This window comes from Hylobates moloch, unplaced genomic scaffold (assembly GCF_009828535.3).
Source record: "Hylobates moloch isolate HMO894 unplaced genomic scaffold, HMol_V3 SCAFFOLD_8, whole genome shotgun sequence".
NCBI lineage: Eukaryota > Metazoa > Chordata > Mammalia > Primates > Hylobatidae > Hylobates > Hylobates moloch.
In genome coordinates this window covers 67,829,306-67,845,959 of record NW_026652283.1, presented here as the reverse complement: position 1 = coordinate 67,845,959, position 16,654 = coordinate 67,829,306, and the positions used below count along the sequence as shown (strand labels likewise).

Sequence of the window (16,654 nt, the reverse complement as noted above, 5' to 3'; positions counted from 1 at the left end):
GCATCACGCTGACCTCTGCCTGGGATGTAAACCGGCCCAGCCGCTGCGGGCAAAGGAAGGCTCTTGGCTCCTCCGGGAAACCCAGCCCCATCACTGGGCTCCGAGCGGCTCGCAGGCGAGCGGCAGCGGCCTCAGCCCCGGCAGCGCCCAGCGGCGGCTGCGGAAAGCGGAGGGAGTCCGACGCGGGCGCGGGCGGGGAGCGTGCGTCCGTTCGCACAGGCAGCGGGAGGAGGGGCGGCGCGAACCATGGCCGGGGACAGCGAGCAGACCCTGCAGAACCACCAGCAGCCCAACAGCGGCGAGCCCTTCCTTATAGGCGTCAGCGGGGGAACGGCTAGCGGCAAGGTACGGTGCGGCCCGGGGCCGCGCTCCCTTCCAGGCTCGTGTCCCAGGGCGGCGCATGTGCCGGCGGCCGCGGGCCGTGTCAGTTGCTGCAGCCACCGCGTGGCCCGCGCGCCTCCGCTCCCGGCCGCGCTCCAGCGCCGAGTGCGCCCCGCGTGGCCTGGGGGCGCTGCGGCGGGGACGGGCGAAGACTCGGGCCTTGGAGGTTCCGGGGGTACGCGGCCACGATTGCAGGGCGGGAGTACTCCCCTCGCTTTTCTACCCTCGCGTTAATAACTTGTGGCCGGGGTCCTATGGGGGAAGGGCAGGGAAGCGGATGCTTATTGTTTTGCAGTCCAGTGTCGGGGGAGAGGGCTTTCCGCAGGATCCCCCACGAACTCCCGATGGACGACCCCCAGCCCAGGTCTGGCACAGACGTGTTCGCCCCGCGGCGCAGCCTGGGGCCGAGGGCGGAGCGAGCCGGGAAGCGCGGCCGAGAGGGCGAGGGTGGCGGGAACGCGCGAGGCGGCATCCCGGGGAAGGGGAGCCCCGTGTGGGGCTGCACGCAAAGGCTGGGGATTACAGGGGTTTCCGGCCAAAAGTCTGAGAACCAAATAGGTGCCGTGACATCAATGAAACGATAATAGTAGGGGCTTCTGTTTTTTAAGGTTATAAGAGGAAACGTGGTCGGCTTCAATGAGAAAGTTGTACTGGCTCCATGCTCTTCGGTGGCTGGGACGTACGCGTCCTGGATCCACGGAAGGGGGTCATCGTATGGGTGTCTGACCCTCTTAGGAGCCTGTTTTCTTTGTTTTATCAGCAAGGCAAGGAGAGACAAGGGAAATGACTTCCTAGCTTTACCCGGGTTTTTTTCTGCAGGTGGAGAAGGGTGGAGTCCTCCCAGATGGTTCTTTCTTTGCTCCCCTAACAGCCTCTAAGATGTGGCTATTTGTTTTTCCCACCGTTTATCACCTTCCAACTTCATTTGGAGCACGGGTTCCTCAAGGGATCCTGAGAGCTGGGTGCTGGGTGCTGGTTTGGAGAAGCAGGATGATGCTTCCCCCGACTGGGGAGAGCAGAGCAGGAAGGCTGGTTGGCGCCATGAGGAAAGAGCCACGAGGTTTTTAGCTCCCGAACCGACTCGTCAGTAGCCCCTCCTCCATTTTGGTTTTACATTTTTCCCTCCTGGTCTGGACTACTTTAGCGCAAGGAGCTCAGCCAGACACGGCGGCTGGCACTGCTGGACTTATTTATTGATGAAGTTGATCTCGTCCCTAGCTCCCAGGGTTAGGAATCGGCCTGCTTTAGGTCCTGAAGTTTCTGTTCTGTGTGCTCCCTGTTTGAAGTCTTTTAAAAAAAATTTGTAATTTTTGAACGTGTTCTTTACTATGACTTATACTAGTAATTCAAAGCTAAACCAGAATGCTAGCCCTTTCAGGAAGCTTTACCTGTTCTTTTAGAATTATTCTTGCTCTTCTGGCATATTCCTGTTGGATTGGGAGCATTTTTTGTTGTTGTTGTTCATGGCTGTTTTCCCAGCCCTCCTAGCACAATGCCTGCCTGGCATGTAGTGGGGTCCAAATTTTAAGCTGAAGTCCAGTCCTCCTAAAGTGGGGAGGAGGCTTAAACTTACATATGAGCTTTTAGAAACGAAATGATCTTGGTAATCATCTAAATAATTTAGTTACCACGAGGGTGAAAACTGCGACCCTAAAAGGTGGATAACTCTGTTCTTGTTCTTGTTCTTGTGTGTCTCAGTCGTCACCTGTTCTAACTTGATAATCAAGCTTTTGGTGTTACTTGGGTAAAGTGTGGGGTGGGAATAGTGGTGAGCCAATATGGGAGGAGCTCATTCTCTGCCATTTTTCATCCAGGAGGAAGAGTGTAGAAACTCCCAAGAAAGGAAGGGTCCGTTTTTCTGCAGTTTTCAAAGCATGTTGTACATTTTTATTTATTAATTTAATTTTTGAGACAAGGTCTCGCATTTCCACCTAGCCCAGAGTAAGTGGCGCTGTCACGGCTCACTGCAGCCTCAGCCTCAACCTGGAGTAACTGGGACTACAGGCTGGCGCTATCACAACTGGCTAATTTTTTTGTTTGTTTTGTTTTGTTTTTGAGACAGGGTCTCACTCTGTTGCCCAGGCTGGAGTGCCGTGGTGAGATCTTGGCTTACTGTACCCTCTACCTCTCGGGCTCAAGTGATCCTCCCACTTCAGCCTCCAGAGTAGCTGAGACTACAGGCTTGCACCATCATGCCCGACTAACTTTTTTTTTTTTTTTTTGTAGAGAAGGGGTTTTGCCATGTTGCCAGGCTGATCTCAAATGCCTAGACTTAAGTGATCCACCCGCCTCTGCCTCCCAAAGTGCTGGGATTACAGGTGTGAGCTACTACCTGGGCTGGCTTTTTAATCTTTATTTTTTTATTATTATTTTTTTGAGACGGAGTCTTGCTCTGTTGCAGGCTGGAGTGCAGTGGCATGATCTCGGCTCACTGCAAGCTCCGCCTCCCAGGTTCATGCCATTCTTCTGCCTCAGCCTCCCAAGTAGGTGGGACTACAGGCGCCCGCCACCACGCCTGGCCAATTTTTTTGTATTTTCAGTAAACACGGGGTTTCACCTTGTTAGCCAGGATGGTCTCAATCTCCTGACCTCGTGATCCACCTGCCTCGGCCTCCCAAAGTGCTGGGATTACAGGCGTGTGCCACCGCGCCCGGCCATCTTTATTTTTTGTCGAGACTAGGTCACCGTGTTGCCCAAGCTTGTTTGTACATTTTTGACATACGAATGATTGATAGTTTGTCATCCTTTAAGATTATTGATATTTTTGTTATTTAAAAAGACCAAGACTGGGCCTGGTGGCTCATGCCTATAATCCTAGCATTTTGGGAGGCAGAGACAGGAGGATTGCTTGAGCCTGGGAGTTTGAGACCAGCCTGGGCAACATAGTGAGACCCCATCTGTATAAAATGAAAATTGTGGTGGGTCAAGAAAATTATTTTGACCTATGTTAAAAACCAGATTCTCAGCGTGGGCAACATGGTGAGACTTGTTCTCTACAAAAAATAAAATAATTATCCAGGTGCGGTGCTGCAGGTCTTAGAGGCTAAGGTGAGAGGAATGCTTGAGCATGGGAGGTTGAGGCTGCAGTGAGCTGTGATTGTGCCACTGCACTCCAGCCTGGGTGACAGAGCAAGACCTGTCTTGAACAAAAACTGAAAAAGATTATGGCTGAGTACGGTGGCTCACACCTCTAGTCCCAGCACTTTGGGAGGCCAAGGCAGGAGGATGGCTTCAAAACCAGCCTGGGCAACAGAGAGAGACCCCGTCTCTATGAAAAAATAAAAATTAGCCATGTATGGTGGTTTGTGCCACCAGCTAATCAGGAGGCTGAGGCAGGAGGATAGCTTGAGCCTAGGACTTGGAGGCTGCAGTGAGCTTTGATGGTGCTGCTGTACTCCAGACTGGGCAACGTAGCGAGACCCCATCTCAAAACCAAACCAAACCAAACCAGATTCTCATATTTCCCTCTAAAGGACAGGTGTAGTGATAACACTAAAAGGGGGAAAAAAACCCAGGCTAAACTTCTTTGCCTGCATACATATCTGTGACTTTTAGGTGCCGTTCTGTTTCCTTTTCATCTTTGCCTGTTCCTTGTTCTGTGACCTCTTCATTGGACAACTAAAATAGCCTCTGAAACGAGAAAAATCTGCTCCATTACACTGCCATCAGAGTGGTCTTCCTTAGGAATAGCTCTGGTTGTGCCATTTTCCTTTTTTGAAACCTTGGGTAACTCCCCACTGCTCAGTACAGGTCAAACACTTCAGTACAGTACAAATCCCCTTGGCCCCTGAATATGGTCCCAGGCTATTATTTTTATTTTTTATTTTATTTTTTATTGAGATGGAATCTCGCTCTGTCACTCAGGCTGGAGTGCAGTGGTGCCATCTTGGCTTACTACAACCTCCACCTCCCGGGTTCAAGCAATTTTCCTGGCTTAGCCTCCCGAGTAGCTGGGATTATAGGCATGTGCCACCAGGCCTGGCTAGTTTTTTTGTATTTTTAATAGAGGTGGGGGTTTCACCATGTTGGCCAGGCTGGTCTCGAACTCCTGACCTCAGGTGATCTGCCTGCCTTGGCCTCCCGAAGCATTGGGATTACATACATGAGCCACCATGCCCGGCCTTATTTTTCTACACAGCCAAATGCACACAGACCATCTTACTGAACTGCCTTCACTTACAGTTTTGCTCAGTGGTCTTCTTTTTGTAATGGCTTTTAGTCTTTTTTATTTTTTATTTTTTTTGAGACGGAGTCTCGCTCTGTCACCCAGGCTGGAGTGCAGTGGCGCAATCTCGGCTCACTGCAAGCTCCGCCTCCCGGGTTCACGCCATTCTCCTGCCTCAGCCTTCCGAGTAGCTGGGATTACAGGCGCCCACCACAATGTCTGGCTAATTTTTATATTTTTAGTGGAGACGGGGTTTCACCGTGTTGGCCAGGCTGGTCTCATCTTCTGACCTCATGATCCGCCTCAGCCTCCCAAAGTGCTGAGATTACAGGCATGAGCCTCTGTGCCCGGCTGGTTTTTTTTCTTAAAATCTGTACCTGTTTTGAACTTTCTCCACAAGCAGTGGCCTCTTCGTGTGAGTATTTTTAGGGAGGTTGGCCTGTGTGTGACCAATATAGGATAAGAGAGGAGATGCCATCCCCTCTGAGGTGTGGACTGCCACCTCAGTGCGGCTTGGCCGTGAGTCAGCATCTGCTTTTGGAATGCTTCAGAATGTGCTGACCCATGTCGGTGCCCACTGCCCTGTTCTGGAACCTCAGTCGCCATCCCCATCCAGCCAGATCACGTATTCCACACCTTCCTATCAGGTGTTCCCAGGACTGTGGGGCTGGTTTGGTCCTTTTGCTGTTTTTCTCAGAGATGGCATTGTGTGTTTTCCGTCACCTCAAACTGTTGCCATGGCTGGGAAGGCCTGGTGTGATCTGGCCCTTCAGACCTCCTTCCCTTTCCCCCTTACTCTAGCTAGTCCAGCCACGCCCACTCTTGGCATGGCAGGCTTTCCCCCAGCCAAGGATGTCTGCATTTGCTGTCTGCTCTGCCTGAAACTCTCCTGCTTGTTCACTGAGCCATGCCTAGCACGATGTCTGGTAGAATGAAGAAGAAACCCTGGGTCTGGCTGCCTCCAGTAGTTCCTATCCTGCTGCCTTTCCTCAAGCTGTATTTCTTCTTTGTTCCTTGAGTGTCTTTGAAGTATGATTTCTGATGCTCACTCTGTCTGTGGTCACCTACCAGTTCACTACATAGCATTTGCTTTCATGTCATTTCTTTGCCAAATCTCGCTTTTATGAGGTTCTGTGATGGAGACAGATTGTCTTTGGGAATTTCACTGCTGAAGACCTGACCTTTTTTGCTAGTGGGCTCTGTGATGGTGCTGTTGGAACTACTTACGGTCTCTAAATCTTAGACTTGTATTTCAGTATTTTAAAATCAGTAAAAAAGGGTTGAGAGTATACTTTTATACGTGAGTGTGTATGCATATGTCTGTATGCTTTCATGTCCATTAAACCATTTCAGCCATTAAGCTGATTTGTCATGAAAGCATTTGATCTTTTCATCATATATATAAAATATATAAGCATAACCCATATATAATTATGACATACAAAGTAGGAATAAAAAATGAGAAAAAGGAAACATTTAGAAACATAATTTCTTTAATGGTTTAAAATCTTTTGATACTAAAGTATTTTTTATTTGTGACTGAAGATTGAAAGACATTTTATTTTTAAAAATCTTGTTTAATACTTGGTGAGTCTTGGATGACCTTGGTGGTGTTAGTTTTGGTGATCATTCAAGACTGAAGGTTTTGTTCTAAGTTTAGTCTTCTGAATTTTTATTTAATGATTATCATATTTGAAAAAGTTACCCCTAAAAAGATCCAAGTAGAGGAAAGTCATCATTTTGTAGTACTTACTAAATCATGATATTCCCATCCTCCAGTGATGCTATGGCTTTTCGTTAAAACGAGCTAGAAAATTTTCATCCTGTAGTCCCAGCTACTTGGGAGGCTCAAGTGGGAGGATTGCCTGAGCCCTGTCAGGTTGAGGCTGGAGTGAGCCTTAGTCCCACCATTGCAATCCAACCTGGGGCAACAGAGCAAGACCCTATCTCAGAAAAAAACAAAAAAAGTACAATTAGTAGACAATTTAATATAATAACCTGAAAAGTGTAAAGAACCATATACAGCCCTCCAGCATTAGGCTTTCAGGCCTCATAAGTGGTAATTTGATTGGATGAGGGGGCAATGGTTCTAAATGTATGCCTGAGAATTTTGAACAATGAGAGAAGGTGACAACTCTGAAAAATTCAGTTTGCTTTGCCAACTCGCTATTAGCAATACTCTTACCATAACATGGGTTTTGTTCTTTTTTTTTTTGTTTTTTTTTAAAGCAGTTGTTTTTACTTGGTTTCTGCCTGTGAAACTACAGGAAAATCAGTATTTCTGTGAATGCCCACACTTAACCTTCAGTACCCTATGGGACAGGTGACCAGCAAGCAGTACTTTTTCTTCCTGTCCAATGTAGTGTTTGGTAAGAATTTTGCCTGGTACATACATGGCAGAAACATAAAAATTTTGTGTGGGTTGTAGAGTTGTGCTTCTTTATTTCTTTATTCAGCCTGTAAGTATGCTATTTGGTCTGACATTTTTACCTTTTTTTTTTGGCTGACTAGCAGGGAGCAAGGGCTGTTTTGTCATCTCAGCTAGCATGCTCTGCTTTCCCTCGCCTGTCCTCTAGAAGTCCAAAGTTCTATGTCTCTGGGATTGCTTTTCCCTGGGAGTGGAGATGAGCGCTGTCTTTGCCCTTTGCAGGCTTCTAGTCTCCTAGGCTGTCTAGAGAAAGCTTGTGATAGAATGGGCTGATAACAGTGCTGATTTTGGACTATGGTCTAAAAGACATTTTTGCATTCATAACCACTAAGAGAATTTTGGAGAATTCTTCATCCCATTTTGCACATATAATATATACATTTTTATATGTTATAAAATATTATACCTTTTATATGTTATAAAATATGTATTTTTATATGTTGTAAAATATGTATTTTTAAAATTAGTTATTATTATTATTATTATTTTAGAGACTGTGTCTCACTATGTTGCCCAGGCTGGCATGAACTCCTGGCCTCAAGCAGTCGTCCTGTCTTGGCCTCCCAAGGTGCTGGGACTACAGGCAAGAGCCACTGTACTGGGCCCCATCACATATTTTTGACATCAGTTTTTTTTCATTATAAGTAAAGAGTTGAAAAGGAAGCAATTTCTGATATATTGTAAATATACACTTAAAAACAACAATTGTTTCATTATTCTTTTAAATGTATCTGATGGGCTCTAAATCTCTAATAATTTGACCTATTGTCATACATTTTAAAACATGTAGATGAACAAGCTCTTATTTGAGTCAGAAATGTTCATTTTTCTTTTGTCCTCAATCATATTTCAGTTCCACTTCCCCTGCAAAATATTAATTTAATTTCATTTATTTTTATGCTTGAAAATATTTTATTGGTCATTCTATCACATGTGACAGAAGTATACATTAAAATTTTATTTCCTGTTCTCATGAATCTAAATATTTATTTCTTTTGGATTGCATTACTACTGTACTTATTAGTATAAAATTCATCAAAACAAATGGATACTGCCGGGTGCGGTGGCTCACACCTGTAATCCCAGCATTTTGAGAGGCCCAGGCAGGCCTCAAGGTCAGGAGTTCAAGACCAGCCTGGCCAACATGAGGAAACCCCATTTCTACTAAAAATACAAAAATTAGCTGGGCGTGGTGGCTGGTGCCTGTAATCCCAGCTACTCCAGAGGCTGAGGCAGGAGAATCGCTTGAACCCAGGAGGCAGAGGTTGCAGTGAGCCAAGATTGCACCACTGCACTCCATCCTAGGTGACAGGAGCAAGACTCCGTCTCAAAAAAAAAAACAAAACAAATGGATATATTATACATTTTTTTGAAGAAAGCATCTTGATGAGATAGAGCCTTCCACCCCCAATTATTTGATGATTCTGTGGATAATTACTATTTAATACTAGAATAAGATTTTTCATTTGTATAGATCTAAGCTTTAAGGAACCGTGTTGACATAAATAAGTAGATGGAAATAGACAGAATATTGTTATATCAAGGTCACTCAGACTCAGTTTTTACCTTAGAAATTATATGTGAAAATACAGTGAATTTTTTGAATCAACTAGCTTGCCATTCATCTCCTCTAATTTTTTATTTTATTTTATTTTATTATTACTATACTTTAAGTTTTAGGGTACATGTGCACAATGTGCTGGTTTGTTACATATGTATACATGTGCCATGTTGGTGTGCTGCACCCATTAACTCGTCATTTAGCATTAGGTATATCTCCAAATGCTATCCCTCCCCCGTCCCCCCACCCCACAACAGTCCCTGGAGTGTGATGTTCCTCTTCCTGTGTCCATGTGTTCTCACTGTTCAATTCCCACCTATGAGTGAGAACATGTGGTGTTTGGTTTTTTGTCCTTGTGATAGTTTGCTGAGAATGATGGTTTCCAGTTTCATCCATGTCTCTACAAAGGACATTAACTCATCATTTTTTATGGCTGCATAGTATTCCATGGTGTATATGTGCCACATTTTCTTAATCCAGTCTATCGTTGGACATTTGGGTTGGTTCCAAGTCTTTGCTATTGTGAATAGTGCCACAATAAACATACATGTGCATGTGTCTTTATAGCAGCATGATTTATAATCCTTTGGGTATATACCCAGTAATGGGATGGCTGGGTCAAGTGGTAATTCTAGTTCTAGATCCCTGAGGAATCGCCACACTGACTTCCACAATGGTTGAACTAGTTTACAGTCCCACCAACAGTGTAAAAGTGTTCCTGTTTCTCCACATCCTCTCCAGCACCTGTTGTTTCCTGACTTTTTAATGATTGCCATTCTAACTGGTGTGAGATGGTATCTCATTGTGGTTTTGATTTGCATTTCTCTGATGGACAGTGATGATGAGCATTTCTTCAGTGTTTTTTGGCTGCATAAATGTCTTCTTCTTTTTTCTTTTTTCTTTTCTTTTTTTTTTGAGATGGAGTCTTGCTCTGTTGCCCAGGCTGGAGTGCAGTGGCGCGATCTCGGCTCACTGCAACCTCCGCCTCCCGGGTTCACGCCATTCTCCTGCCTCAGCCTCTCCGAGTAGCTGGGACTACAGGCGCCCGCCACCACGCCCGGCTAATTTTTTGTATTTTTGGTAGAGATGGGGTTTCACCGTGGTCTCGATCTCCTGACCTCGTGATCCGCCCGCCTCGGCCTCCCAAAGTGCTGGGATTACAAGCGTGAGCCACCGCGCCCGGCCTTTGCCCACTTTTTGATGGGGTTGTTTGTTTTTTTCTTGTAAATTTGTTTGAGTTCATTGTAGATTCTGGATATTAGCCCTTTGTCAGATGAGTAGGTTGCGAAAATTTTCTCCTATTCTGTAGGTTTCTTGTTCACTCTGATGGTAGTTTCTTTTGCTGTGCAGAAGCTCTTTAGTTTAATTAGATCTCATTTGTCAATTTTGGCTTTTGTTGCCATTGCTTTAGGTGTTTTAGATATGAAGTCCTTGCCCATGCCTATGTCCTGAATGGTATTGCCTAGGTTTTCTTCTAGGGTTTTCATGGTTTTAGGTCTAACATTTAAGTCTTTAATCCATCTTGAATTAATTTTTGTATAAGGTGTAAGGAAGGGATCCAGTTTCAGCTTTCTACATATGGCTAGCCAGTTTTCCCAGCACCATTTATTAAATAGGGAATCCTTTCCCCATTTCTTGTTTTTGTCATGTTTGTCAAAGATCAGATAGTTGTAGATATGAGGCATTATTTCTGAGGGCTCTGTTCTGTTCCATTGATCTGTATCTCTGTTTTGGTACCAGTACTATGCTGTTTTGGTTACTGTAGTCTTGTAGTATAGTTTGAAGTCAGGTAGTGTGATGTCTCTGGCTTTGTTCTTTTGGCTTAGGATTGACTTGGCAATGCGGGCTCTTTTTTGGTTCCATATGAACTTTAAAGAAGTTTTTTCCAATTCTGTGAAGAAAGTCATTGGTAGCTTGATGGGGATGGCATTGAATCTATAAATTACCTTGGGCAGTATGGCCGTTTTCACGATATTGATTCTTCCTACCCATGAGCATGGAATGTTCTTCCATTTGTTTGTATCCTCTTATTTCATTGAGCAGTGGTTTGTAGTTCTCCTTGAAGAGGTCCTTCACATCCCTTGTAAGTTGGATTCCTAGGTATTTTATTCTCTTTGAAGCAATTGTGAATGGGAGTTCACTCATGATTTGGCTCTCTGTTTGTCTGTTATTGGTGTATAAGAATCATCTCCTCTAATTTTGTAGAAAGCAGGAAAACTGGAAACCTCCAGACTTGTGAAAGGAATTGTTATTCAGTCATTAAGTCATTCATCTTCCAGTATCAGCTCGAGTATTTTAGATCACGTTTTTGCATGGATTCAGAATGGAGGGGTGATGGGCCTTTATTTTGTAAAGTGGGAGAAGCCTGATTGTGAAAGGGTATGCTTGCTTTCATGTGACTCAGGAAGTTTTCACGTACTCTAGTTTGAAGACAACTGATTTAGGTAGCTTGGTGTCTTAGTCTGTTTTGTACTGCTATAGCAGAATACCTGATAATGAGCAGAAATTTATTTCTCACAGTTCTGGAGGCTAAGAAGTCCAAGATTGAGTGTCTGACACCTGGCCTTTTTGCTGTGTCGTGGTCATCCCGTCCTGGAAGGCAGAAGGGCAGGAGGAGAGGAGGGGGAGGGAAGTGCGTGTCCTTGTGCACAAAAGGTTCAAACAAGAGGTTCCTTTTATAAGGAACCCACCCCTGTCATAACGAGTCTGCTCCCATGATAATGGCATTAATCCAGTTCATGAGGGTGGTGCCTCCAAGATCCAAACACCTCCCATCAGGCCCCACTTCCCAACATTGCCACACTGAGCATCAAGTTTTCAACACGTGAACTTTGGAGGACACTTTCAAACCACAGCCCTTGTGTTCCAGCCCACTGTTGCCACTTACTTATTAAGTATCTGTATATTCATCTACAGAAGAGGGTCCTTACAAGCCCTTACATTTTCCCAGTTCTGTAACTAGCCTTGAGTATCCTGTAATTGTTACCACTGGTCACACAAAGTACTTCTTGAATCTGAACCTGTGTAAGTGGTAGTCATTTGTAAGCTTTCTTTGGTGGTGTTCTGAAAGACCGACATCCCCTGCCGTTTGCTAACATTCATCTCAACTGGATACCAGTTAGATTTCCTGAAGGTCCTGGGACCCTTCAGTATGCTTACTGTCACTTTCAAGCCTTTGCAGATGTTGCTCTTTTGCTCTTTTTGGGGCCTCCTCTTCTATGTTGCTAAAGCATCCTAAACAGACCTCAGTTACAGAATTTGTTTCCCTTGCCCTGTGTGGTCCTTGCTTGTTTAGTCTATCTTCTCTAGACTGAGCTCTCAGGATCAGGGACTTTGTTTTACCTCACTATTGCCTGAAGCTAACACATGTCCAAAAACAGGAAGGATGAAGAGTTTCTCAAACGTTTGTAGAATAACCAAATATTAAGTATTTTTTTTTCAAACTCCGTGTATCATAGGAATCTCAACATTTCCAATATTGAACTCCTTGTCTCACCCCTTAAACATGCTCAGTCTTTAACCTTCACCATCTCAGTTGATGACGGCTTCATCTTTCTAGTTGCTCAGGCCTAAAACCTCGGGGTTATCCTTGACTACTCTTTATTTCTTCTGTAGCCTCTCAGGCTGTCTAGAAAGAGCTTATGAAGAATGGGCTGGTAAGAGTGTTGACTTTGGACTGTAGTCTTCAACATGTTTGCGTTCATAATCGCTAAGTCACTTGGATCCATTCCCTTAGGAAATCCTGTTGGCCCTGCCTTCACAACGTATCTGCAGCCTGAGCACTTTTCCACTCCTTTGCTCCTACCCTGGTCCAGGTCGTCATCATCTGTCGGTTGCATCATTGCAGTTGTCTCCTGACCCATCTCTCTCTTCTTTCTTTGTATACACATTCTATTCTCATAACAGCCAGAGTGATCCCGTGAAAATGAAAGTTGGATAATTCCCTGCTCTGATACAACTTTGCAGTGGCTTCCCATTTTACTCCTAGTAAATTAAGTCTACAACAAGATCGGGAGGGCCCTAGAAATGGGTCCTTTGCAGTGGCTGTTCATTCTGCCAGGGCATCTCTTGATATCAGTATCGTTAGCCACCTTCCCTCCTTCAAGTGTTGCTCATGTGTCTCCTTTTCATGATCACTCTATTTAAAATTGTAAACATTAGACACTCAAATATCTATTGAATGGTTGAAGAATGAGTTACTTTGCTCAGTTACTGCTTCTAATACTAGTTTTAACATTAAACCTGTTGCTGGGGGATGTGGATAGCTGTCCCTTTGCTGTTCACATTTGTATTTCCTCTTGGAGTACCATCACCTGGATAAGATTGCTGGCACGTTGTCAGTCACTGAGCTTGGTCTTGTAAGTGTGCATGCTAGGTGGCTTAGGTGCCTGTTTAGTGGTGCATTAAAAAAAAAAATCAGGCTGGGTGCGGTGGCTCATGCATGTAATCGCAGCACTTTGGGAGGCCGGGATGGGCAGATCATCTGAGGTCAGGAGGTCGAGACCAGCCTGACCATTATGGTGAAATCCCATCTCTACTAAAAATACAAAAATTAGCTGGGCATGGTGGCAGGTGCCTGTAATCTCAGCTACTCGGGAGGCTGAGGCAGGAGAATCACTTGAACCAGGGAGGCGGAGATTGCAGTGAGCTGAGATCGCGCCACTGCACTCCAGCCTGGGTGACAGAGCGAGACTTCGTCTCAAAAAAAAAAAAAAAAAAAAAAAAAGAAAGAAAACAAAATCAGAGAGTGACTTTAACTTAAACTTTTAACTTTAAATTCGTATTGTCAAGCTCTTAAAGAACTGTCACCTATTTTGTTTAACTCAATGCTTTTTTTTTTAATTGAGGTAAGATGCTTTTTTTTATTAGTCGGTGGCTATGTTTTTCTCTACCTCCTTTTGTAGAGAAAGTAAACATTTGGGAGCAGAAGGAATAGAATATTGAGTGATACGTAGTGTTTGAACAAGAGAGGTAGTGAATACTCTTCAGGAAGGAAATGCAAGCTGAGCGAGCCCTCCTTGTCTGACTACAGAGGGAGGACACAAGCTGAAGTGGGCATCAGATTGGCCATTTGGTTTCTGGAGGAAGGGGTCAGGAGACATCCATTGTTAAGGTGGAAAAGCTTGTGTTTTGGACCTGTCTTCTGGGAAGAACTCAGTCCTAGCCTGCCAAGAGGCTCTGCTTGCTGGGTCTTGGTGGAGTTTAAGGTGTTTTTTTGGTGTGATAGAATTGAAGCTTTATAATGTCTCCACTTCAAGTTAGGATTGAGAATCCCTGGTTTGTTCAGAAAATGCTTCCTTGTTGAGGTAAGCCCAAGAAGCTTAATGGAGTGGAGAACATGCGTGGGTTTTGGAGTCAGCCAGGCTTGTGTTCACATCCCTGTTTGGCCACTTTTAATCTGTTTCTTCTGAACCTGTTTCTACATCTGTGAAAAGGAGATGATGTCTGGTTTGGAGAGGTGTTAGGGTTAAACGATAAAATGTATGCAGAGGTATATACATAGCAATGCTTCTGCAGTGGGCCGGTCACTTGCCGGTACTGTGATTCATGTTCTGTGCAGATGTGCTGTCAGAACAGGCTGGTTGGCCAGCCTTCCCCCACCCCAGCCCCTGCCCCAGACAGAGTCCTGCTGTGTTGCCCAGGCTGGAGTGTGGCGCGATCTCAGCCCACTGCAGCCTGTGCCGGATTCAAGCAATTCTCCTGCCTCAGCCTCCCAAGTAGCTGGGACTACAGGCATGTGCCACCATGCCCGGCTACTTGTTGTATTTTTAGTAGAGACGGGGTTTCACCATGTTGGCCAGGCTGGTCTCGAATTCCCGACCTCAAGTTATCCCCCGGCATTGGCCTCCCAAAGTGCCGGAAGTACAGGCGTGAGCCACCGTGCCCAGCCTGGTCAGCCTTTAAAAATGTTTTCAAATAGTTATTCATTGATTTTAATTGACAAATGAAAATATATTTATGGTGTGCACATTAATGTTTTAATGTATGTATACATTGTGGAATGGTTAAATCAGGCTAATTAGTGTATCTGTTACCTCACTTAGTCATTTTTTTGTGGTGAGAACAATTGAAGTCTACTCTCTTGGCAATTTTCAAGTATACAATACATTGCCGTTGACCATAGTCAGCATGTGGTGCAATCGATCCCTTGAACTTGTCCCTCCAGTGTTATCTTTGGTCGGTCTTGCTGTCCAGTTCTAGCCAGCACTGCTCCCTGGCATCTGTGCCTGACAGGGTCCAGGAATGGAGGCATTGATAGTGATAAGGAGCCTTTATAGTTTGAGTCCCACTGACTAATGTGAGTTATTACTTCTTTGCTGATAGGACCCATAACTAGTCAGATATTGGGCACCCTCTTCCTAGGTCAACCTTTCAAGTTTCTTATTCTTGTGTTACCAGCTTTCTGTAGGCCTTAGCTATCCTTTCCTGTAGTTAAGTTGTGCCTTTTTCCTGAAGGAATTAAGGTCTCTTGTTTTGTAGTAGGTAGTTAGCGGGAGAAAAAACAGTTTATTGGCATCTTTTTAAAAAAACCTTTTAATTACTAATAGAACACCTAGCAAAATGTATAAATTCTAAATGCACGGTTCAATGAATTATTGTATGGTGAACATAGATTATTCCCAGCACCACAGAAAGCCCTCCCCACACATTGCTACCTCTCCTATCAGCTGTTTCTTGATAACCTGTTAGAGGCAAGGTAGTGTTTGACCAATATCTGTGTGACTCTAGTAACTTAGCCTTTTACAGGAGATATATATTTGTGTGTGCATGCGTGTGTGTGTGTATATATGTATATATATATATAAAATGAATATAAAAATCTCCATGAACCTAGCAAAATCCTACTGCTGCTGCTGCTTTTTTTTTTTTTTTTTTTTTGAGATGGCGTTTTGCTCTTGTCACCCAGGCTGGGGTGCAATGGCACGATCTTGGCTCACTGCATCCTCCGCCTCCTAGGTTCAAGCAGTTCTCATGCCCAAGCCTCCCGAGTAGCTGGGATTACGGTTGCCCGCCACCACACCCAGCTAATTTTTGTATTTTTAGTAGAAACAGGGTTTCACCATGTTGGCCAGGCTGTTCTCAAACTCCTGACCTCAGGTGATCCACCCCGAATCAGCCTCCCAAAGTGCTGGGATTACAGGCGTAAGCCACCGCGCCTGGCCCTTACTGCTTCTGTAATCCAGGTCACAAATTGCAGTTTTTGAAGCTTCCACCCCTTCCTGCTCCTGAAAGAAAAGGTCCATGTCTTCCTTCATTCAGCCATTCATTCAGTAAATATGTGTTGATTACTTATAGTGTGTCAGACACTTGCGAGGTGCTGGGAACACAGCAGTGCATTAGAGAAAGGCCCTGACCTCAGGGAGCTTGTATGTTTAGGTCTGACTCATCTGTGTTAATCCAGTGCCCAGTGTCATGGTTGGTGTTTTTAAGCGTCTGCCAAACTGAATTAAGTAATACTCCCTTTACTGGTTTCCTGTAGCAGTCATTCTCTTGTGTCATGGTTAGCTGTTTACACCTCTAGATTCCAGGATCCTGGAGTGTCATTTATTCCTCTTGTGTCCCCAGTCTCGTGCACAGGGAGGGTTTCAGTCTGATTGTTGAAAGTATGCTAAATACCAAGTAAATGCTACAGTCATTAAGTGCTGTCGCAGGTGGAGAGGAGTCAGAAAGTGTTAATGACTATGCTAAAGCTTTTCTTGCTAAAGTCACCAGTAATCACCTAGTCTCTAAATCCCGTTCGAGCTGTAGATTCTTTATCTTGACTTTTCCGTAACACTCGACAGTGCCCTTGTCCTCTGGGAAACTTTTCTTGGTTTCACTGCTCTTGGCTGGTTGGCTTTCTTCACTCTCCCCATTCTTCTCAGTCATCTCTGGGCCCTTTTCTGTCTATGGCTGTGTCATGCCTCAGAATCCCCTTCTTGGTTTACTGTTTTTCCCCCCTCCATATTCTGTATTCTCCATTTGTCAGTGATTCGCAGATTGGGTATTTCCTGCCTTGAGTCCTTTCCTGGGCTTCTTTCTCATTTATTCAGCTGTCACTGAGCATTTCCACATCATGTTCTTCACCAATGTTTATCCAGAATGAGACCCCTAACAATACCCTGCCTCCTCCTGTTCT

General features: G+C 44.8%; 1 protein-coding gene across 2 annotated transcripts in view; it reads left to right on the top strand.

The window, feature by feature from the left end:
- UCK2 (uridine-cytidine kinase 2) overlaps nt 1–16,654 on the top strand; it is an 82,750-nt gene continuing 66,096 nt past the window's right edge. Inside the window, exon 1 of one of the 2 annotated variants that reach the window (XM_032161108.2) lies at nt 1–345. In XM_032161108.2, coding sequence (XP_032016999.1) covers nt 247–345 — 99 coding nt within the window. In that variant the 5' untranslated portion in view covers nt 1–246. Of the gene's footprint in view, nt 346–562; nt 746–16,654 lie in introns of those variants that run through there. The other variant, XM_058442292.1, reaches the window with a different exon arrangement.